This window comes from Apodemus sylvaticus, chromosome 5 (genome assembly GCF_947179515.1).
Source record: "Apodemus sylvaticus chromosome 5, mApoSyl1.1, whole genome shotgun sequence".
NCBI lineage: Eukaryota > Metazoa > Chordata > Mammalia > Rodentia > Muridae > Apodemus > Apodemus sylvaticus.
Genome location: NC_067476.1, coordinates 11,202,175 through 11,224,344, shown reverse-complemented (window position 1 = coordinate 11,224,344; position 22,170 = coordinate 11,202,175). Strand labels below are relative to the sequence as shown.

General features: G+C 55.6%; 1 protein-coding gene and 2 non-coding genes across 11 annotated transcripts in view; all 3 read right to left on the bottom strand.

The window, feature by feature from the left end:
* Prrc2b (proline rich coiled-coil 2B) overlaps window positions 1-22,170 on the bottom strand; it is an 84,782-nt gene that overhangs the window by 6,541 nt on the left and 56,071 nt on the right. For 5 of the 9 annotated variants that reach the window (XM_052182152.1, XM_052182147.1, XM_052182150.1 and 2 more), the window contains 18 exons: window positions 21,598-21,827; window positions 20,008-20,203; window positions 16,051-16,267; window positions 13,419-15,479; window positions 12,118-12,302; window positions 11,577-11,722; window positions 11,020-11,161; window positions 9,342-9,424; window positions 8,685-8,876; window positions 8,359-8,556; window positions 7,928-8,014; window positions 6,909-7,013; window positions 6,563-6,755; window positions 5,809-5,906; window positions 4,428-4,555; window positions 3,777-4,017; window positions 1,817-1,972; window positions 1,190-1,281 (listed from right to left, as the gene is read on the bottom strand). In XM_052182152.1, coding sequence (XP_052038112.1) covers window positions 1,190-1,281; window positions 1,817-1,972; window positions 3,777-4,017; window positions 4,428-4,555; window positions 5,809-5,906; window positions 6,563-6,755; window positions 6,909-7,013; window positions 7,928-8,014; window positions 8,359-8,556; window positions 8,685-8,876; window positions 9,342-9,424; window positions 11,020-11,161; window positions 11,577-11,722; window positions 12,118-12,302; window positions 13,419-15,479; window positions 16,051-16,267; window positions 20,008-20,203; window positions 21,598-21,827 — 4,750 coding nt within the window. The remainder of the gene's footprint in view (window positions 1-1,189; window positions 1,282-1,816; window positions 1,973-3,776; window positions 4,018-4,427; window positions 4,556-5,808; window positions 5,907-6,562; window positions 6,756-6,908; window positions 7,014-7,927; window positions 8,015-8,358; window positions 8,557-8,684; window positions 8,877-9,341; window positions 9,425-11,019; window positions 11,162-11,576; window positions 11,723-12,117; window positions 12,303-13,418; window positions 15,480-16,050; window positions 16,268-20,007; window positions 20,204-21,597; window positions 21,828-22,170) is intronic. The other 4 variants (XM_052182149.1, XM_052182153.1, XM_052182154.1 and 1 more) reach the window with 3 other exon arrangements.
* On the bottom strand, window positions 2,503-2,586 carry LOC127686514 (small nucleolar RNA SNORD62). The gene has a single exon (XR_007978137.1). It is a non-coding gene; the product is annotated as a small nucleolar RNA SNORD62 (small nucleolar RNA).
* LOC127686513 (small nucleolar RNA SNORD62) lies at window positions 6,126-6,210 on the bottom strand. Its single transcript, XR_007978136.1, has one exon. It is a non-coding gene; the product is annotated as a small nucleolar RNA SNORD62 (small nucleolar RNA).

Genomic DNA, 22,170 nt, shown 5'->3' with positions numbered 1-22,170 from the left:
AGCTCCTCCTATATACTAGAAAAATCCTTTTTTTAAAAAAAGATGTTGTGAGCCACCATGTGGGTGATGGGATTTGAACTCAGGACTTCCAGAAGAGCAGTCAGTGCCCTTAACTGCTGAGCCATCTCTCCAGTCCAAAAGATACTTTCTAGACTGCTTACACATACTATGTAGACAGGAGCTATACTGCATTGCTTAGAAATGATAACAAGAAATCATCTTCAGTCCCTTCCCATTCCCAGATATTTTCAATCTGTGGATAGAGTGCGCAGTTTCTTTCAAGACTGTTCCCACCACAACCTGAGCCAGACTCTGCTCCGCACTGCGCAGGCAGACTATGGTTTGTGTGCCTTCCTGAAGCTTCCTCCTGTCCTCCCTTCACACGGCCCTGCTGTATGGGCCCTCTGCCAGGCAATGGCAGCACAACAGAATGTACTCACACACAAAACCCACAACAGCAAGAGCGTAAGACAGACGCAGGGGCCTTCACTTCACTCAGTGCCTGAAGGGCAGGCCTGGAGGAGCTGCAGCCCAGCACACCACTGTCAGGTGATTGTCAGTAAAGTGGGCACAGACGGAAGGACTACCTACACAGAGTGCTGCTGGGTGACCTCTAGAAGATTCTACAGATCTGTCTGTCTGTCTGTCTCACTCAGTGCTTAAACACAAGGTATCAGGCTGTATACTCGCTCAGGCCCAGGCCCAGGGCTGCACCCGTGACCCAACAAGAGGGAATCCAGAGCCCCTGCCATGATCCAACAGACACCCCTGAATCAAGCCAAGAAGACCCTTGATGGTTACTGGAGGTAGAAAACCCGTACCAAGGAAGCCAACAGTGGGCACCAGTTTGTGGTTTGGGAAGAAAGGCTACCCACACCCAGCTTTAAGAAATTCTCTAACAGGGGTCAGAGGGTGAGTTTGGATGTGAGACCGTGGGGCTGTGGCTGCCACCCCAGAAAGTTCTCACTCTTCAGAGCGTCTCACTCTGTAGTTTAGAAGCAGTTTCCCTAGGACTCACTTTGCCACAGTAACTACTACATGACCACATCACAAGGATGCCTCAGGAACACTCAGGGACACAGAGGGGAACAAGCTGCAATGCCTTCCACCGTTTTCCCTGGGCCCACGGGCTCTCTGAAGTGATTCTGGAATACTCAGCAATAAGCCCCACCCCCGGGATCATCTCTACCTGTAAGCCTGCGGGGACGGTGCGGAGCCTCCGGTGGGGACATTCTGTTTACTGTCGGCGAAGTGGAAGCCTTTCAACTCCATCTGGGTGGACTAGAGCGGCCAAGCAACAGAGTCACTCAGCAGCCCAGAGACGGCCCAGCCCACAGTGACCCCCAACCCCACCCGGACTCAAGGGGAGGCTTAGGGCTTAGTCATTTTCTGAGACTACGTCTCACTCCATAGCTAAGGCTGCCCTCAAAGTCCGATCCCCAGGTCTGAGTGCTAGGATTAAAGCGTGTTCAAGGCCGCACAAAGACTTCCTTGAAAGGACAGGAGAGGCAAGTATGCACAACCACGGGGACTAGCTGCTCTGTGCACAGCCACCCAGACTGCAGTCACAGCAAGCCTCACGTGACCTGGCTCCATGAGGCTCCTCCCCATTGGCCAGGACACTGGGTGTGTATCTTCCTTGCTGCCTGGCGCACGCCAATGCCTGTCTTCCTGACTAGTTTACACATAAGCAAGAAATATCTGGCATCTGAGACTGAGGCCTTCGCAGTGTGAGAGACTGGAGGCCTGCCCTTCTACAGTCACTGTGTGGTAGAGGCTCGGGCTGCACGATGCCCCTCTCTGGGCCCCGCTTTACCTCTCTGCTGGTGTTCAGGACTGGTGGCTGGGAGCCAGGTGGAGGAATCCTCCGAGGGGCTCCGACAGAGAGACTCTGTCCTGGAGGCAGCTGAATGGACTGTGGCAGGATCAGAGGCTGCTGCCCGGAGCCATACCGAGGCAGTGGCATAGTTAGCTGTTGGGTGACAGGTGACAGGACAGTCAGGAGGCAGAAGGGACACTGGGGAGAAAGCTAAAACATGCATTTGAAAGTGGACGCAGCACTCCTGAGGGGCCTCTGCACGTGCAGGCTGTGTGGCCTCAAGCCTTGGACTCTTCACTAAACAAAGGGTGCTGGGGAAGCCACAGGGCACTGTCAAGACACGAGCAGGGGCACCGACAGAGCAGTGTATGTGACGTGCTGCACAGAGCTGGGTGCCACTGAGAGTGCAGGCTCGACGGCATGGAGCTTCCCCAAATGACAGCTGCACAGGAAGCCTGGCCTCGCATCCCTTTGTGTGGCACAAAGATGGGAACCACAGATTTTTTTTATCAATGATGACAGAAAAGACCAAACTGGAGTCTCAGAGAGCCTTCTGGAGGATGCCAGACAGCAGAACAGCAGAGCTCACAGGGCCCAAGAGCAGAATAAGCCGGGGGGGCGGGGGGGGGGGGGCGGAGGGGGGCGGGCGAGGGTAAGCACTGGGCAGAGCTGGGCCACTTGGGTCTCTCAGTCACTGTCCTCTTCATCTCCCTGCTTGAGTCCACAGTGGAGGGTCAGAAGGATCTATTGGAAACACATCACTGAGACTTATAGTGACACCAGGACCTCAGAGCAGAGCACAGCAGGGACAGAGCAGGGTACAGGCAGGAACGCTGCCTGGGCAGGGGACAGGCTGGGCTGCTGCACCTACTGCACAGGGTAAAAGTAGGGCAAAAGTAGGGCAACGGGAAGACCCTGCAGATCCAGCACAGCAGAGGGCAGGGTTGTGAGGATGGCTCTGTGTGTGATGCTGGGCAGCCAGAGGGGACCCAAGGCTGAAGAAATCACCCCAGGGCAGAGCAGTGCTCAGAGGACAGTGACCAGAGAGGAGAGCAAAGACAGGAATGAAAGGCACACCCACAATTAGATGGGGGCAGGGGAAGGGAGGACGAGGGTGTGAGGAGACAGGAGAGCCAGGGAAAACATCTTGAAGATGATTTTAGGAGTCAGGGGCCCCTGGGTGACACTGTGATGGGGTGGCTGAGAGTGCAGTGTAGGTCCCTCAGTGAAGAGCCTCCCTCTACAGAGAGAAAAGAGCACTTGCCAGGGCGCCTGTGGGACGAGGGGCATCGAGAAAGGAAGCCGCTGTGGTAGAGGCTGCCATGGGGGAGGACAGAGGAGGATACGACGGGGGTGGGGGGGGGTGGGGGGGCAGTGGCGGCCGCCACTAGGAGGTAGGACTGATGGAGGCAGAGCGTGTGCGCGCCTCTGACGGTCTACTCCAGGGGGAAAGCAAACCATGCCACAGGGTGGGGAGAGGAGCAGGGCCCCAGAGTGGCTGGGTCAAAGGGCTCAGAGAGAGCTCGGGGAATTATTATCACTTAGAGAAGCAGAGCACACGCAATCCTTACACTCGGGCGGGCATGGACCAAGAGAGCAAGCCAGCGGCCTGACAGAGGGCAAGGTCCTTGGCTGCCACCCAGGGCCTGAGGTTGAGGAGTGAAGGGTACAGTTTGGGGAAGGGAAGCTCCAACATACAGAGAGGGCAGGCCCAGCCGGCTGACTCGGGCTCGAGTGGGGACTAGAAGGGATGGAGGAACAAACATGGCGCCTGCCCATTCCCAGGCCTACCCCCAACATCTCGGCCGCAGACATCTTTAGAACAGAGCTCTAGAGGAAGAAGCCAGCAGAATGCAGTGCTGTTGGATGTGTGAGTCTGCTACTCAGAGCTACAGTAGAACATCAGCACGCACCTGAGAGGCAAGAACGGAGGATACTACTGACAAACCGAACTGACCTGTGGGAGCTGGGAATCCAGCATCTGGGAGGTGCCCAGCCCGGCAGCCTGGCCGAGCTGGCCCTCGTAGACCAGGGCCTGGTTTCCGCTCATGGGCTGGTAGGGAGAGCCGGACTGTGGCTTCACCATCTCCAAGGGCTGTATGCCGGGAAACGCAGAGTAGGGGGGCTTCAGGGCCGTGCCCCCAGAGAGGATCATAGTGCTGGGTGGTGACAGGCTGGGGTGCATGTACACCTGAGACCTGCAAAGGCCAGATGAAGGAGGTTAGGAACAGGTGAGCAAGTCACACAGTTTCCAACACCGATGAGCACAGGGGCCGAGGACTTGCTGAAGAGCCCTGCTTCCCCAGAGAATGGTTCAGAGGACCGGAACTATCCTGATATCGCTGACCAGGGGACCATGAACATGCCCAAGCTGTGACAGGAAGACCCAGTGATGCCCAAGGCTGAAGCCATCATGTGTACAGAAAGGGTTGACTGGGGCATGGGGGGGAGAGTGGGGGCAATGGGAGAGGGAAGGGTATGAGAAGAAGACCCGGCAGAGGGGACAGGAACTCCCAGCAGTCTGTGGAAAGTACGCTGGAAAGGAGTGCAGAACATCTAGTGACCCAGTCCACGGCCCTGGAGCAGCACACACCCTGGGCTATCTCACCTGAAAGGCTGCAGGGAGCTGAAGATCTCCTGGGACTGGGAGCCGGGGAGCCCACCCCTCAGCCCGAGCTGTGCCTGGGCCTGCAGAGACGTGTGAAGGGATATCGGGATCTGCTGGGCAGTGGCGGCCTGTGAACAGGAGCCAGGTGATGACTGCACGGCCCGAAGCATGCCTCCCCCAACCCGGTCCTGGCCAGGACGGCAAGTGCACAACTCCACCCATCTGATCTGTGTGCCCACAGCAGGAGGTCAGTAAGACGCTCTACCACTGGAACCACACAGCACAAGTGAGTCCAGCTACATACATCAATGGAGGTGAATCCTGAGTATCCTTTTTAGGATATACACATGCTGACTGTTGCGTCTTACTCTTGTACCAGCCCTTGGGTGGCTAAGGCTACAGGACCTCTCTAAGTTCCAGCTGAGCCAGCCGGGTGGTGGTGGCGCACATCTGTAATCCCAGCACTCTGGGAGGCAGAAGCAGGCGGATTTCTGAGTTTGAGGCCAGCCTGGTCTACAGAGTGAGTTCCAGGACAGCCAGGACTATACAGAGAAACCCTGTCTTGAAAAAATCAAATCCAAAAAAAAAAAAAAGTTCCAGCTGAGCCTGGGCCAAATAGTTCCAGGCCAGTCTGGACTAGAGGGAGACTCAAGTCCTAGGAAGACAACCCAGTGTTTAAAAGCACTTGTTCTTGCTAAAGACCTGGGCTCAGTTCTCAGCATCCACTGACAGCTGTCTGCAGGCCTAGTTCCAGAGCCTCCCATACCCGTGGCTTTTGTGGGTAGTATATGCACACAGTGCACAGGCGTACATGCAGGAAAAATAATCATAAAATAAAAAACGGTAAAAGGAAGCACTAAGATCCATTTAGTGGATCAAAATCTTAGCTAACACCAACGTGTTGTAAGAGCTGAGTGTACCCCATCCTGTCTGGAGCAGAGACCTGGAGTAGGAGGGAACACTTCTGGGCTGTATGGGAGGCCAGCAGCAGTCACCGGAAGGAGGCTTCAGAACACACCAGCCCCCCCAGCCTCCCCCACCCCCAGAATCCCAACCCTGAGCAAAGAACACTCTGCCTATCTCTAAAACTGTCTCTTTCTATTGCATCTGTGCCCAGGGACTCGGGCCCACCAGGCTCTCATTCCCACTGCAGCTAATCCTCAGGTAAGAGAAGAGAGGCCCCTGAGCATGAGTCTGGGGTGTCTACTCCATGCCTGTCATGTCTCAGATTCGTTCTACAAACACTCTCTGGGTGCCATGGTCTGCCAATGCTGGGTATCACATGGGCCAGGGGGAAAGATCACCAGCAAAGAAATGCAGAGTGACACAGCTGTGCTGCCTCTGACCTCTGACCTCTGGCCACCAGGCTTGCTACCCTCACCTGCTGGTAATTCTGCTGCTGAGGTATCGTTTGAGGAACCAGTCGGGGCTGACTTGCAAACATGTGGCCATCCAGGTACAGGGGTGGGAGGTGGCTGCCTGGGAACAGAACAGACAGGAAGGAAAGGGTCAAGTCTCCCGCTGCACATGGCCGCGTTTCCCGGGGACTCAGTGGGGCTGTGCACACGTGTGAGCAGAGGCTATGTGCTTTTCCGATGCAGCACACAACTCAGGAAACCCAGGCAGATGCAGGAGTACCTAGGCCTTCAGGCACTCCCCTGTGGGATGGCCGTTTACTATGGAAGAGAGCTGCCTCGGTCTCTCAGTCACTGTCCTCTTCATCTCCCTGCTTTGAGTCCACAGTGGAGGGTCAGAAGGATCTATTGGAAACACATCACTGAGACCTTGGCAGCTAGGCCCTCAAAATCCCCAGTCGCCAGCACGATGACAGGAAGAACCGAAATAGCTACCAGTGACGGAGGGCACCCTGTCTTTCATCAGCCTGCTTTACTGTTGAAGAAAGCAGCTCACCAGGGATTTAGCAATGGCTAGAATCTGACTCAAAGCCCTCTCTGCTCACTCCTCTCTGGCAACTGCAAGCGCCTCCCCATGGCACGGCAATTCTGCTTCCCACCATGGAGCAGGAATCACGCTGTCCACAGCACGTGGGAAGCTGTTAACTACCTAGCCTAGAAGGCCCTGTAGTGACAGCAGAGCTGTGAATCCAGCTTCTCTACAGTGAATGCAGAAGATACCTGGCATTGAAGCAGAAGGTGCTACAGAAGCCACGGGCATGGGCGGCATGGACACGCCACCAAAGGAGCTGTAGTTGACCCCGCTGGAGGCGCCCACAGAGGCAGGAGGCTGGATGCCCGAGCCTGCACCTCCTGGAGAGCTCTGCTCCGGCAAACTGGGGGAGTTTTCCCAAGCCTTGCGTGCAGACTCCATCTTTGGAAGCAAGAGGAGGGGAGGGATGCACATTACTACTGGGGACAAAAGGGAAGGGCGGCAACCTAAGCCGAGGGTGTGGGGAGCTCGCTCCGGCTCCTCACAAGCTGAGGTGCTGGCGAGGGCCCTAGCCCAGCGCAGGCCTGGCTGTACCTTCAGTGTGAGGTCTGCGGTGGGGAAAGACATGGGAGAGAGGCCGATGGCCCTCTGGATGTGGTGATCCCGCCGAAGGATGGGAATGCTCTGCGTCAGTCCTGCCTGGAGAGGGAGAGACAGGCCGGGCTCAGGGACACAGGGCAGCTGCTCATTCAAACGCCCGTGGCCAGGACGCATCTAGAGCAGCCTGCCTAGTTTCCATGACAGAAGTCACCTCCATACCCACACCCCACTAGCCCTCCAGAGTCACGTCCCAGCGACACAAAGGGACGAGTGGCCAAGAAGGGACGAGTGGCTTGGAGATGGCCAGGTCCAGGCAGGAAAAAGTGGCTGGTGGCTGTGAGTAGGCTCTCTGGGCCCTTCTAACACAGGTGGGAATGCAGTGACTGGACCCTGGTGCTGGGCTCATTAGCCAACAGGAACAACTCATTCAGGATTCCCAAAGTGAGGGGGCGTGGCCAGCAGGCCTTTCAAACCCATCAACTGTTTTCTGTCAATGACTGGCGACCTCTGCAGCACTAAAGCTCCTCCTTCAACCCTCTTGGGAACACAGTCCTGCCTTCCTCCCTCACCCAGAGGGAGAGCAAAGAGGTCAGATCAACTAGTGAAGCTGTGAGCTACATCTCCAAGCAGCTCACGATGCTGCGTCTCCCTCCCTCCCGGGCACAGAACCCAGTGGGCCATGGCGTTCATACCCTGCGCTACCTGCAGTGAGGGACGTGCCTTCCAGGGGCACCTAGTGCCTAGCCAGAGTTGCTCACTAGCCATGAGAGGACAGTCTGGGCCTTGGGGAGGTGGGGCTTGCCCTGGGCTCCCTCCCTAGGGAGAGCAGTCTGCCCCACAGCTAGCACAGCATGGACACTGGAGCCAAAGCAAGCCAAATGACCCAGTCCTTAAGAGGACTGCTATCACCTCCAGTCCTTAAGAGGACTGCTATCACCTCCAGTCGAAGGGCCCCACAGCACAGAGCTGCCAGGTGGGTGCACAGACAGCTGGCGGAGGACATGCCGACTTACATTGCTAGCCAAGACATCCTGAAGCTTGGTGACTGGGTTCCCTACAGGACCAGAAACAGACCCAGGTGGCAGGCTGAAATCAGAGTCCTGGAAGAGAAGGAGACACAGCCCCTGAGCCTCGGACCAACTCACCTGCACCCTGGCCGACATCGATAAGTGACTACGAGTGACTATGCACTGGCCAGAGTCACATGAGCGGGAGATGACCGCACACAAGCACAGAAGCCACCTGACTTGTCTCCCCCATCCTTTGGCCTGAGCCCAGCTGCACTCGCTGGTGCCACAAAGCAGTCCAATACCACCTGCCCACCCTGCCTCTGTACTGATGTTCTTCCCAAAAGGGCCGCTCAGCTCCTAGTTCCCCTTTCTCCTGTAGGAGACAACTGTAAGTGTCCATTAAGTATCAAAGACAAAGATGAATCAAAGCTCACTTTTGGACTGACTCCGAACTCAATGGGCGGTACAGGCAGCACTGAGTCCACGTGAATCTCCACCCCATTGACAGGCGGGACGACGGCCCCTTGCAGCCGCTCGGCCCCCTCCGAGCCCTTTCTGTTTTTCAGAGAGCGCTCATTGCCGATGGGCCCTGGTCTGTGTTCCTTGCTCTGTCCGGAGCCTTGTTCCGCGTCCTTGGTGGGAGAGCAGAAGGGCTGAGACACGGATGCTGCCTGTGCCCTCAGCAGCAAGGAAGACAAGACAAAGTAGGGCCCCTCCCTCCGGCCCAGGCCCCGGCCTCCATGTAGGGGCCTCTGGTTACCTTGTGCTCAGACTGCTTCTGGGCTTGGTCCTTGTGGCTGTCGGCCTTGGCTTCCGCCAGGCCTGTCCCGCTCGTCTCCTCTGGCTTAAGAGTACCGTACGGGGAGCTGCGCTGGGAGGAGGTGGCAGACGACTCCCGAGACTCGGCACTCAGGTCCACGCCACTGTCTCCCTGGCTGCCCTTAAAACCCTGCTGTGCAGAGCACAAAGTGGATTAGGTCCCCAACCCCTAACTGCAGGGCACAAGCATCCCGGAGGCGGCCTGTGGACAGCACCTGCTGGCCCTCCTCCCCACCAACCTCTATTCCAAAGTCCAGACATGCCCTGTGACAGTGCCCCACGGCACACACCCAGTGCAATGAATGCACAAATCCTACCTAAGCTCATGACCACTAGACACTGCATGGATCTAAGACAAGGCCGCCAAACTCACTTCACTGATGCATATGGGTGCCAGCCAATACCACTCAAAGGTGGCTTTCCACCCAGTTCCCCATCCAGGAGTCTCCCTTGTCTCTGCTCTTGCAGGCACCACACAGAAACCAGAGACCAAAGCTGAAGAGGGTGACAGGCTAGGGACCACCATAGGGCACCTTGTGCAGGCCCAGCTGCCAGCAGGTGTGCTAGAACACCAGGGCTCGCGGGTGGCGGCACTCACCTCTGCGGTGCCAGGCTCGGTGCTGCTGAAGGCAGTGACAGCGGACCTCCATGAGTCGCTGGCGGCGCCCTGCACAGGGAGGACTGCCAAGGAAGGGAGGCAAGAGTCAGGGCATCAGCGGGGGACAAGAGTCTGGGAAGACAGGAGCTTGTGAGTTCCTTTCCACTGGAGTGAATGCCAACTAAAAAGAGTTGATGGAACGTTTCCCCCCACCCCACCCTACCCCCACCCTTCGCCTTGTCTGTCACCGCTCCACAGACAGAGCTTTGTGAATGAATCTGACACACAGACACTAACGCGAGAGCTTCTCCCAACAACCAGCCTCCTCAGACAGGGCCAACCTGGAACCCTCCTGTCTTTGCCTCCTGAGGGCTGAGGTGAGAGGGGCGGCCAGCACGTTCAGCTACACTCTGGTTTGCCTCACTACAACTCTCAGTCCCGTTACGCTGACACTCTCCTGCACTGAAACTGGGAGCAAGCAGCTACTTCAAGCCTTGAACGATCCAGAAAGGTATAGGTCAAGTCGGTAAGCAGCCTAAGACCTTTCCTAGCATCCAAGCCGACGAGCCAGAGCCCAGAAAAACATATGCCCAGGCTGACGCGCATGTGCCCTGGTCTGAACTGATGACCTGCAGAGGCCTTGACCTCTCAAAGACAACTGCACTCCAGCCGGGTGCGGCTGCCGTGCCCATGTGGCTGAGGGTATCTGAGGCATTGTCCTCCAGACCCCATTGCTCCTCCTTCCACCAGAGCAGGACATCGCTGAGTAGAACTGTCCCACACCAGGACCAGAAGGACAGCGACAACTATGAGGGCTCAGACTGCAGGATCATGAGCCACCCATTGTGGCCTGTGCTCTGGCCTGGGGTCAGCCACCGCTCTCCAGGGCGGGCTCTCCAGCCCCCTTACACGCCACAGAGAACCTCTGGTTAACTGCACGACCTGCTAGGCTCACTGTTGTGCAGCCTGCACACGGCAGGCCTTCAAGAAGAATTTGGAGCTGGGCGGTGGTGGCGCACGCCTGTAATCCCAGCACTCTGGGAGGCAGAGGCAGGTGGATTTCTGAGTTCGAGGCCAGCCTGGTCTACAGAGTGAGTTCCAGGACAGCCAGGGCTACACAGAGAAACCCTGTCTCGAAAAAACCAAATCCAAAAAAACCAAAAAAACCAAAAAAAAAAAAAGAAGAACTTGGTCAACTGGAATGATTTTATGTTTTAAAGTGACAATTCACCAGAAGCACAGCTCTGAGTGCGACATTAAAAACAAACAAAAAAGCCATAAGGAAATCAAACTTTCAGGAAGGAAGGTACACTTCCATTAGTCTGAACTTGTTCCTTCCACAGAAAACAACAGGGCGGGATCCAGAGGGCTTTCTGTACACGGGGAGGGGGATCCCGTCCTCCCTACTGGACATCTGTCAATCTTCTACTAGATAAGGAAACAAGACGCCTCCCCTAGGGTGACGGGCGTGCAGAGGCTCTGCAGTCTACTGGCACAGTACTGGAGCCGGTGGCGTGTCACCCATCTGTGACTGCTGCAGCAAATCGGTTCAGGTGCCGCTCAATGCTGACTCCACTTGGGGCCCAGGAAATAGGTCAAGCCACACTTGTACTGATGGCTCAAAGGTGTGCGTCTCCAGAAAGTGCCCTGCCCCCACTGAGCCAGGCACCCACCTCACCTTGGCTGCTGCTCTCCCAGATCTCAGTGCCCAGGCTGCTGCCAGGCACAGCCACATCTCCCTGCTCCAGACACAGGCCATTCTGCTTTTTAGCAAACCGAGGAGGAATCCGTGATGAAAGGCTTCGACCTTTGGCAGGCGCCTGCAGGGAAGGGGAGTTGATGCCGTCCAGCCGTCCAGCGAGCGGCGTCTCCAGGGAAAGTGTCTCATGCTACTACCCAAATTAGCTTGAGATGCCTGACACTTCAGAACCCCAGGCTCAGGGTGTACTGTCAGGATAGCCAGACAGGCCCGGCCCCAGGGGCAGCTGACAGAAGTGGCCTCAAGCATTTCTGTACACGGTTCCTGATCCCTGGGACTTGCAGAAACAGGAGTCACCTAGCTAGTCTGGGGCGGGGCAGGAAGGGCTGAGGCTTATCTCTGACTTAGCTGGTCACATTTTGGCTGTTAGACCCTGGACAGGTCAGCCTCTTTGTGATAGGTACCAGGAGACAATGCGTGCCTGACAGATGTTCCTCCCTTCCTCTCAGCGCTGCCCTCTGGCCCACAGGGGTTACCTGAGCTGCCTGTTCTTTCTTTCTTCTCTCCTCCTCCAGCAGGCGGCGCTGCTTCTTGGTCAGGACTTCAATGAAGCCCTCACCCACCATGGAGCGTACTTCATTCTCTTCCCCGGGGCTGGAGCCACAGTTGTCAATGATAGCATCTGAACCAAAGGTCACAGAAAATAAGGCGAGAGTCACCCAACAGTCACCTGATGTACTGCATGCTTGCCTCAGAAGTCCACTTACCAAGCAGCAATTTCTCCAGTGCCCATGGAAATCTAGCCATGGTGCCCCACCCTTCTCCTGCTCATGTGAGCAGAGACGTTGCAAGTACAACTCATGGTCCTCAGAGAGCACACATGGGGATAAGGGCCTTTAGAGACGCAGACTCATACACCCAGTTCTGTTTCTTGCTAGCCATGTGGACTTGGATGCCCCCTTTAAGTCTGTGGGTTGTACAGATGTCATGGGGGTTCAGCAAGGCTGGGGGCATCCTAAGACAGGAGTCTGGGCTGTCTTGCACCGCCCCTCACTTCAAGGGAGAGCCCCAACTCACTTCCGTAGCCCAAGTCAAACTGCTTCCGGGCCTCTTCCTGCTCACCAGCCCTCTGGGCAGCCAAAGAAACCTCCTTCTCTTTCTTACTGGTGGTTTCAGGACCGTCAGAGCTGGCATGAGTGGTCCTCTCCAAGGCGTAGGGGGAATGGCTTCCGAGGCCTCCAGGCAAGGCCTCATCTGGAGACCTGCGAAGGAAGGGGGAAGGCCATGAACTCTCCATTACTCAAAGGCTAGGGGAAAACTTTGACTGCACAAGGCCCACACACAGACACAGCAGCTATCTAGTTCCGGTTCCTTCTACTGAGCCATCAAGGGTCACAAGAGCCTGCCCACAGTGCGTGCCATGTGCTGGTCCCATTTTGTGGGCAGGGTGAAGGCTGGGGCACTGTCCTCCCAGCACCGTTCCCTCCCACTGCATGCTGCTTCCACGGACTGCAGCAGGAGGAGAGGCCGGGTGCAGGCACCCGAGTGAGGACCACCGGCCTTTCTGCACTGGCCACAGACAGAGCAGGTTGCCTCGCTGTGGGGCTCCCAAGGGCACTCATGATGCCTTGTCGGGGCTGGAGTGTGGTCACACAAACACTTAAAAAACAGACACTTTCCTGAGTCAACTTCTTTGGGGTATGTACACCTGAGTTGTGAACTTTGAATTTTAAGGACAGGAGGGGTAAAAGCTCTGCACCCCAGATATCTCAATCTGAGGCACCGATTGGGCACCAAGCCCATATTCTCCCTATAGGCAGCCTGAGCAATGGGTCAATACCCAATGGGCCACCCCAAAAGCTTCAGTTTCTAGAAAAGCAGGCTCTGGCTGAAAGCAGCCTGCTCCCCTCTGTTCCTGGTGGCTCCAGCCATGTCCAGGCAGCAAGAGGGCAGCAGGGCCACTAGGGGTAAGAGCTAGCTCCCTCCACATGACCAAAGGTGAGTGATGCCTTCTGACCAGCTCCAAGCAGTAATAAGCAGGGAGACTGCAGAGCTGGCCGGGCACCACACACAGGCATTAGCCATCAGCGTAGAGTTGAGGATATATCCGGAGGATGGACTCTGGGAACACGGGCTAGCACAGCAGTCACAAGGCCTCTGGGGAGTAGGGCATGGGAACTCTGGGTTTAGCTGATCAAGCCACAACATCAACATCAACAATGACACACCATGGAGAAGCAGACAAGCAATGCAGGAGCAAGTGATGGAGACGCTCACACACAGCGGCCGGGCGCCTGGCGTGGCAGGGCGAGCATGCATGGACTTGATGCTGCGAACAGGACAACGACAAAGGACCCGCGATGGTGCTGACGCGTTACCTTTTGGCTCTCAGAGGCGTCCCACTCTGCTGGCTCTCGCAGCGGGGGGGAGTCTCGCCCCCACCTGGCCTAACAGGCTTCTCCCCAAACCCTCCCGGCTCCAGCTTGCGGCTCTGTCTGTCAGCCAGGGGCCTCTGGCTGGAGAAGCTCCTCTTGGCCAGCTCTTTCTTTTCACCCACACTGGCCCCAGAGAGGCCGCCATCCCCTTGGGCTTCGGGTTCAGCCACCAGGCCTTCCCGCCGCTCCCTACGCTCGCTGAAGTCGCTACTCTCGGAGGCCGTCTCCCATTCTTCATTGGCATGATCGGAAGAATTCTGGTAGGACAACTCTGGGGATCTGTGACCTCCAGGACCACTCTTGTCCCCAGGACAGAGTTTGGACCGGCCTGGCCACTGGCTTGCCAGCAGATGGGACTCCTCCTCAGGTCCCCACAGGCCCAGGGACTCCCGCTCTTGACGGAGGCGCCGGAAGCGAGGGGGCTTGTCTTGGCGTGGGGGCCGCCTCCGACGGAAGGGCCTGTTTTCTGCATTTTCGGAATCTGCTCCGTGGTCATCCTGGAAAAAGGACCTCTTGTCCTCCGTGCGACCGTCCTCAAAAAACCTGCTTCCAAAAGTGTCAGAGTGTCGGTAGGAGTCTGGTATGTAGTCTCTGTCAGTGGCTCGCCGTGGGCCACACGGGTCAGAGGAGCCATATTCCTGCCAGGAGCTGCCCGGGCCCCTGCCCTGCCAGTGGGGAGGTTCTTTGGCAACAAAGGTTCTGCGGCCATAGCTGCAGTTGCTCAGGCGAGGTGGGAGGGCTCTCCCGCATGTCCGGGGTCCCCGGCTGCGGGCGTCTAGACCACCCTGGTCCTCGGTGTAAGTCCTGTTGGAGCGCCATGAGTCCTTCAGGGTGCCCTCGTCCCTCTCCACGAGCAGGCCCTCGTGGCTAGGCTCCGAGCCCCGCTGCCGGCGCCTCTTGGGCAGCTCCTCATACTCAGAGCCCTCGCTGTGGGTCTCACTGGCGATGCGCCGCCTCGGCTTGGCCCTGGGGCAGTCTTCTGGTGGGGGGAAGTCACGCGGACCCCTGCCTCGGTTACCACGCTGGCCACTACTGTACGTGCCCCGAGACCCAAGGACACCTGTGCCACAAAGACCACCTGAGCTGCTGCCTGCGGGCCGGCCACCCCGGAAGGTGAACTCTCTGAAGCCACGGCCACGGCTCCGGGCCTGGCCCCGGCCCCCGAAGGCCTGCTCCTCATCAATGAAGATCCAGTTGTTTCTCTTGGTTGGGGGAATGTCACTGGCCTCCCTTGAGGGCCTGCTCTCCCAGGTCTTATCAGCCTTCACATCTTCATCCAGCTTGCTAGCCTCGTGGCCAAAGCCAGCCCGGGCAGTGGCCTTATCCTCCAGGGCTGAGGAGGCATTGGCTAGGGCAGGGTTGTTCTCCTCATCCCCTTCTGCTCCACATGTGGGGTCTTTCTCTGTGGCCTGCTGCGAGCTCTCCGCTCCAAGGCCCTGCCTGACTCTCCCCAGTGCCTTCTCCTTCTCTTCTACCTTCAGGGCCTTGAGTACGGGCTTCTTGATGGGTCCCGACCTCCGGGTCCTACCCGGCTGCTCCTGGTGCTGGCTGCTGGAGCTCCGGGGCTCGGGGGTCCACTCAGGCTCTGGGTTTGGCTGTTTCTTGGGGCTCCCTTCCTTCTCCCAAGAGGAAACATGAAAGGAAGGCTCCTGCCGGGGCGCCTCCAGCTCGACACCGTTGGCTGTGTCGGCAGCCTGTGGCTGGAGGCCGACATCCCAGCCACCATACTCTGGCTTTTTCTCAGCTGGGACAAAGTCAGGCTCCAATGGGGAACACCTGAGGTTTGGGGTACAACCCCCAGGAGCACCCACCTCCTGAACATTTTCCTGGGGTGGAAATAAAAGCTCCTGGCCTATTCTTTGAGAAGAGATACAGCTGTCAAAGTCTGCTTGGGCCTTCTTGTCAAAAGCACTCAAGAACTCCTCCCCTCTCTCCTCAAAGAGATCGCGCTGGGCACTTATGCCCCCTGACCTTCCGGGGGAGGCAGAGTAAGACCTTTCATTCCTGAAAAGGAACCAGAAAAACCAGTCAATGTGATTGGAGCTCGGTTCCTGGCCTCCATGCTGAACAGGGCTTTGTTTTGTTTTGTTTTAAAGAAAAAAAAGTTTTTTAAAAAGAAAAGAAAACACAAACATTTGGTCTAGCTCATGACACGTTGCTCGGTGGCCCCTGGAGTCCGTGGGCGTGGAGATGTCAGTGCAGCTCAATGCACTGCCCTGGAGACAGAGGAGCCGGCGGTCCCCTGGAGCAATGAGCAAGCTGGAGCCTGGGGGGCGGGAGCCTGGGCCTGGGGTGGCAGGCTAGCTCCTGTCCTCGCACAGGAGGCGCGAGCGAGCCCGGACCCCACTCTCAACCCGCCTGGCTGTGAGCCCACCCGCTGCCCCTTTACTCCATGCCCACAGTTCGACGCCTCAGCCTGGCCATCAGAGAGAGCCGCTCACAGCAAACATTCAAGCACGCCCGCTTACACTCTCCCGCCCCGCCCGCCCGGGCTGTGTCTCCTGGGACGGGGCCTCTTCCTAGGGCCCTCCACTGGGACTGCGGAGTCTTCCTTCAGCCGCGGAGGGAAGCTCACCTGACATGCATGCCCATGGCCAGAGTGTCAGCAGACTTCGGGTGGGACAGTGAGTAGCCTTTGTTCTGCAGTGCCATGTAGCCCTCTGGGCCCCACACAGGAGCTGGGTCGATGGCGGCCACCTTTCGTTCTTGGAGTGAGGGTACACAGTTTTGATCTTCAGAGCGACAGCCAGTCCCACTGAGGGACTCTTGGGGCATCATGGGCTTCATCAGTCCTGAAGAAGGCAAAGGGTCAACCTCTCTCATCTAACACAGAATGCCTGGCAGCGACACAAGGCAGAAGATAGTGTCCAAAGAGGCAGTTGTCCCAACGCCACATGGCCACAGCAGCTATCCCTTAAACAACGGAGTCTTTACTCTGATCAGGGAGCCTGCTGGTACCAGGCATACCATCTGACCTGCGTGTGGCTCTTAGAAGCCAATGCTGGTTCCCAGAACGAGAATCCACTCGAAAGGTAAGAAAAACAATAAATGGAAGCCAGCTCTCAGCCCAGCAGGACTGGTGAGCGAGCAGATGGTGACCCCAACACGGTGTCGGTATGTAGACGGGGTGAGCCAGACCCTGACCAGCACATACAGCCGGCTGCTGACCTGCGCCCAGTTTAGACCCTCCTAGGAAGGTTTAGACAGGGATCTGCCTTCACTTCCTTATATCCCTATGGGAAGATGGACAAGGACACTCTACATTTTGTATCTGGAAATTCTGGCTGCTGGGAAGGAGAGCCTGGAGTGGCCGCGATGGACTAGGACATGCGTGATGTCACTCTACCAGCTGTATCAGGTCCCCACTCGGCAGGCCTCCTGTCAGCATCTCCTCAGAACCAGGAATAAGACTTTCAATGCTTCTGAAATACTACTGAGCATTAAAAAGCCTGTGCCCTTTGGTATAGGGAACTCCCCAGAAGGATACAAACAGACAAACCTTAAGAAACCATTTGTTCCTTTGGGTTTCAAGGAGGGGTGTATTCAAATTTCTGCCTCCCAGAAGAATGAAGAGGTCTTCCAGACTAACCAAGATTGGTTGAAAGGGTGGGAAGACTCTGAGAGGATGGCCCTGAATCCAGTGACAGCCCTGAAAGTCCTCACCAAGTCTGAACTTAAAATCCAAAATGGCCAGAATGGGTATGAATGTAGTATACTATAGCTGACACTTTCTACAAGAACATAGCATATTAAAATTTATATTCTGATGATTAAAAAATGACTTTTAAAAAAGGAATTAAGCACTTGCTGGGTACAGTAGTGTACACCTGCAGTCCCAGAACTGAGGAGGCAGAGACAGACCAGCCTCTGAGTTTAGGGTCACCCTGGTCTACATAGTGAGTTCCAGGCTAAGCTGGGTTGCACAGTGAGACCCTGTCTTTATTTCACAACAGGAGCTGGTAAGATGGACGAATGGGTAAAGGTGCTTTTCCAAGCCCGAGTTTGCATCCTGAGACCCACACAGTGGAAGGAAATCCTCCTGACTCCCAACATGTGTAACCATATATTAAAAAATAAACAAACAAGCAAAAAACACAGAACACAGAATAAAACAACAAACTGGGAAGCAAATCCTACTTCCAAAAATACACAGGCACTAAATTTAAGAAGGCGGATTAGACACGTGAAGACACAAGCGGCTGCGGACAGGTCCGATTGCTTCCCAGATGGCAGCACAGAGGACCTCCTTCCTACTGGCTCATTTCCCCAGCCTCCTCTCTCCCGTCTCCCACTGGGAGCAAACCCAGTCTTCTTCAGGGCAGGTACCTTCCTGTGAAAGGGACTCGAAGCAAAGTCCACACAGAAGGACCAGCTGCATCTCAGCAGGAGGCTGAGCAGAGGCTGACACAAGCTCAGAGGTTTCAGACCAACCAACGACCCAGTGAGAGGCGGGCGGGGACGGAGGGAGGCCAGGGGAGAGGAACACCTATACAACATAAGACCAGAGACCAACGGAGACCTTTAAAAAGCCTTGTTCTTTGTGTCTGCCTGCCTGCGTACCTATATATGCATGTGCGTACATATGTACATGCCCTGATCAGAAGAGACCACACGTGTGTGCTGGGAACTTAGAGCAGCCAGTGCTCTGAACTGCTAGACCATGTCTCCAGTTCACAATGAAAAGAATCTTATTTGGGGGTCGGGGTAAGGGGTCGAAAGCAACTGCAACAGGGTTTCACTGTCTGTCCTAGAGCTTAGTGAGTTCTAGGCTAGTGTAGACTAGGCGGGCTTCAAAGTCAGAGATCTGTCTGCCTCTGCCTCCCACTTGCTGGTAATAAAGGTGGACAACACCATGTCCAACATCCCAATAAACCTAAAGGGACAAGCCTTGGCAATTAAAAGCTATAGACATTCAGTCAGCACTTTTTTTTTCCTCCAAGACAGGGTTTCTCTGTGTAGTCCTAGCTGTCCTGGAACTTACTCTGTAGACCAGGCTGGCCTCGAATTCAGAAATCCGCCTTCTTCTGCATCCCAGAGTGCTGGGATTACAGGCGTGCGCCACCACTTCTTTATCTCCAAAGGAACCTGTTTATTTTTTGGTTTTGTTTTTTGTTTTTCTTTCTTTTTGAGACAGGGTGTAGCCATGGCTGGCCTCAAACTCAGAAACCTGCCTGGCTCTGCCTCCCGAGCACTGGAATTACAGGCGAACGCCACTACCACCCGGCTCAGCATCTTCTTACACAGTAAAAGATACACCAGAAAAGTAAACAGTAAAACGCTGGAATAAAAGGTATCAAACAAATAGTGAAGAGATCTAGAACAATTATGTTACTTTTAGCCAAAGTAGTAAAGACAGAAAATACAACCAATTCCTTTCTATGTGTTTCCAGATACAAAAAGCAAAAACTGACAGTTTGCTTGGTGTAATGGTCCCGGCCTATAAATCCAGCATATGGAGGCTGACTCAAGAGGACTTCCATGAATGTAAGGCCAGCCTGGGCTATGTAAGGCCAGCCTGGGATACATAAAGAGTTCTGGGCCAGCCAAAGCTACAGTGAGAGACCATGTCTCAAAAACAAGCAAAAAAGCAGGTGTGGTGGTAAACACCTTTAATCCCAGCATTCTGGCGACACAGACAGGCTAATCTCTTGTGAGTTTGAGGCCAGCCTGGTCTACACTGCAAATTCCAGAACAGTCAGGGTTACACGGAGACAGAACAAAAATCAACCCCCCTCCAAAAGGAAACAAACAAACAAAAATACACACTCACACACACACATACACACACAGTCCTTATAGGACGTTTATAAAGCCAAAACCACACTGGATATTTCTTTCTTTGTATGTGTGGAGCTAGAGGTGAACCCAGGTCCTATAAATACTAAAAGAATGTGCTCCCCCATTAAGTTGAACTCCCAATCCTGTGGCAAACAATCGGAACACCTCTCAGTAACTGATCAATGATACAGATATCTATATTAACACAATTGGCAAATTCAGTTTCATGTACTACTTCAATATGGCTAGCAAGAGAGACAGAGACCACCCGACAGTCTAGCCTATGGTGCATACTACTGGACAGTGAGATAAACATCATGTGACCCCCAACAAAGCAACGGTGGAAACAGAGCTATAAAGATAAAGTTGATGAACCCCCAAATCTGGTTTTACTGAAAGCATTAGACAGACTCTGGGCAGAACAATCCCGGCTAGAGACCCACAGGCAAGGGGGCAGGGCCTCAACGACAGCTCACATGCTCACAAGCTCACACTCATCCCACAACATCTGGTTTGGTTTGCTCTTTTCAGAGACAGTCTTAATACTTAGCCCAGGCTGGTCTCCACCTCACCACTTTTCTGTCTCAGCCTCTCAAGCCTCTAGCCCACACCTGGGTCCTAATAACATTTTGACAGGAGCAGAATTGTGTCTTATCTTTGTAAAACCAGTCAAATGCCCTGTCAAAGGGACCAGCCTGGACCAGCGTGGGTCTAACTGCTGGCGCTGTGCCTTCACTGGGCTCCCTGGGCTCACCTGACGGATGCAGGGCTGAGGGGTAGAAGTCCACGGGTGTCCGCGCTGGGGGAATGCGTGGGTCCATGTAGGAGGGCATCATCATCCACCGGGGGTCAAAGCCCAGCATCTGGGGGTGGTGTGGGTAGAAGGTGCGCTGGGGGTGCGAAGGTGGGGGGTACACCGGCTGCCAGTGCTGCATCTTGTACAGCTGCTCCTGGGGGAGAGGACAGGCAGTGAACGGCAGGGCACGCAGGTGCTCGGCACGCACACACACACACACACACACACACACACACACACACACACACACACACACGGCCCGCCAGGACAGGCACACAAAGGCCCCTGACAAAAAGCCAGAAAGGATGTCCCTGGTTCTGAGGACTTAGGGCTTTCAGGCTGAGGTCCCCTGGAGCTGGAAGGAGTCATGTTGGTGCCACTAGAAGGGCCGTGTGCACCTGTGAGCCTATCAGAGGAGGGTTTCAGTTTGACTCAACGCCTCACAGAATCCAACCTACTCCCCCCCCCCCCCACAGCTTGATCCCACGAGGTTATCGGCAGCCTGTGGGGTTCTGTCAGATCTTGCCTGCTTGGCTACTCCTCCATAACGCACCCCACTCTCTGCTTCACAGTCCCATGAGCCCTTGCTAGACGACGGGAAAACGCTGGGCCTTGGACTATGATGACCCTCTCCCCTTCATTCCCAACCCGAGTTTCCAGCCTGAGTGTGTGCCCTCTGGAAAGAAGCTGCTACCAGACCTGACCAGGTCCGTAGTGTCTGCTCCCACAAACACTCCCAGTCCTTCTGCTCTCTCACGGTAGCTGTCTCTCTAACTGAGGCAGTCGGTCTATGAGTAGCTTGCTGAGGCACTCACAGTGCTCTCAAGGTCTGAACACAGGAGCACAAACCATCCATGATTATAAAGCAATGACACACTGACTCCACCCAACAGGCCCTGAATCTAAAACTCAGGATTCCCGTGGTAGGTCAGACTTCAAGAGCAAGACCTTCGGCCTGCCCGGTCCACTATGAGGACAGAATGGACTCCCTCCAGCCAGCTGCTGGGCAGCAACTCCTGTGGGCTGCTGTGCCCGAGGAGCACTCAGTCACTGCAGTTCACTGATGTGAGGCCCATGAGAGCTAACTTCTTGGTCTATCCAACACGCTCTGGCTACATTGTAGTCCCCGAGGACTGGAGCAGCCCAGCCCGGCAGCCCTATTGATCTCACACTCTCTTGAGAAGAGGTACACGGCCACGGTCTTCCCCATCCCTAGCAAGAACAACTGGTGCTGCGTGGTTCGGCAGGTGTGACCTCTAACACACCCACTGGTACCTCCACTCCCCGCCTTGAGTGACGACCTATATACCAACACCATGCTTCCTACGACCCCAAAGCAGAGAAACTGGGGTGGGATCATAGGAGGTTAAAGGAGACCCTAGAGATCCTTGGTCTCTAAGGAACAACCATGAAAACACTGCAAGCCGCCTACTGGGCTTCTAGCAGATATCCCCATCGTCCCAGTCTCCGTCAAAATGCACGGCTGCCATTTTCCCTTGTATGCTGGGCACCAAACACTGAACTGGAGATCTCACTCTAGCAGTTTACCTGCTGCTGCTGCTGCTGCTGTTGCTGCTGCTGCTGCTGGCGCTGGAAACGGGGAGGAAGGGACTTCTGGTACTTGCTGAACTCCTGTGCAGGGGACCCAGCCTCCCGCACTTCCTCCTCGATGCTGCTGCTGCTGCTGCTGCGACTGCTCTGAGCCACTGTCGGGGACACTGCAGATGGATCTTCCAAGAACATGGTGGGTGCTTCTTGGACAGGGAATTCTGGGGAGCCTAGAGAACAGGGAAGGAAAGGTCACAGCAAGTTCACAGGAGCTGGGCCAGCAGTGTGGTGAACAGTGAGCGCTTCTATCTACTGCTGCGGGGACCCAGATCCAGCCGCCGACACCAAGGGCTCCTTGGGCTTATGAATTTCTCACGAAGCAGTTAGAAGGTCCTACCCCCGAGCCGGGCGGTGGTGGCGCACGCCTGTAATCCCAGCATTCCTAGAGGCAGAGGCACTCGGATTTCTGAGTTTGAGGCCAGCCTGGTCTACAGAGTGAGTTCCAGGACTGCCAGGGCTATACAGAGAAATCCTGTCTCGAAAAAAATCAAATCCAAAAAAAAAAAAAAAAAA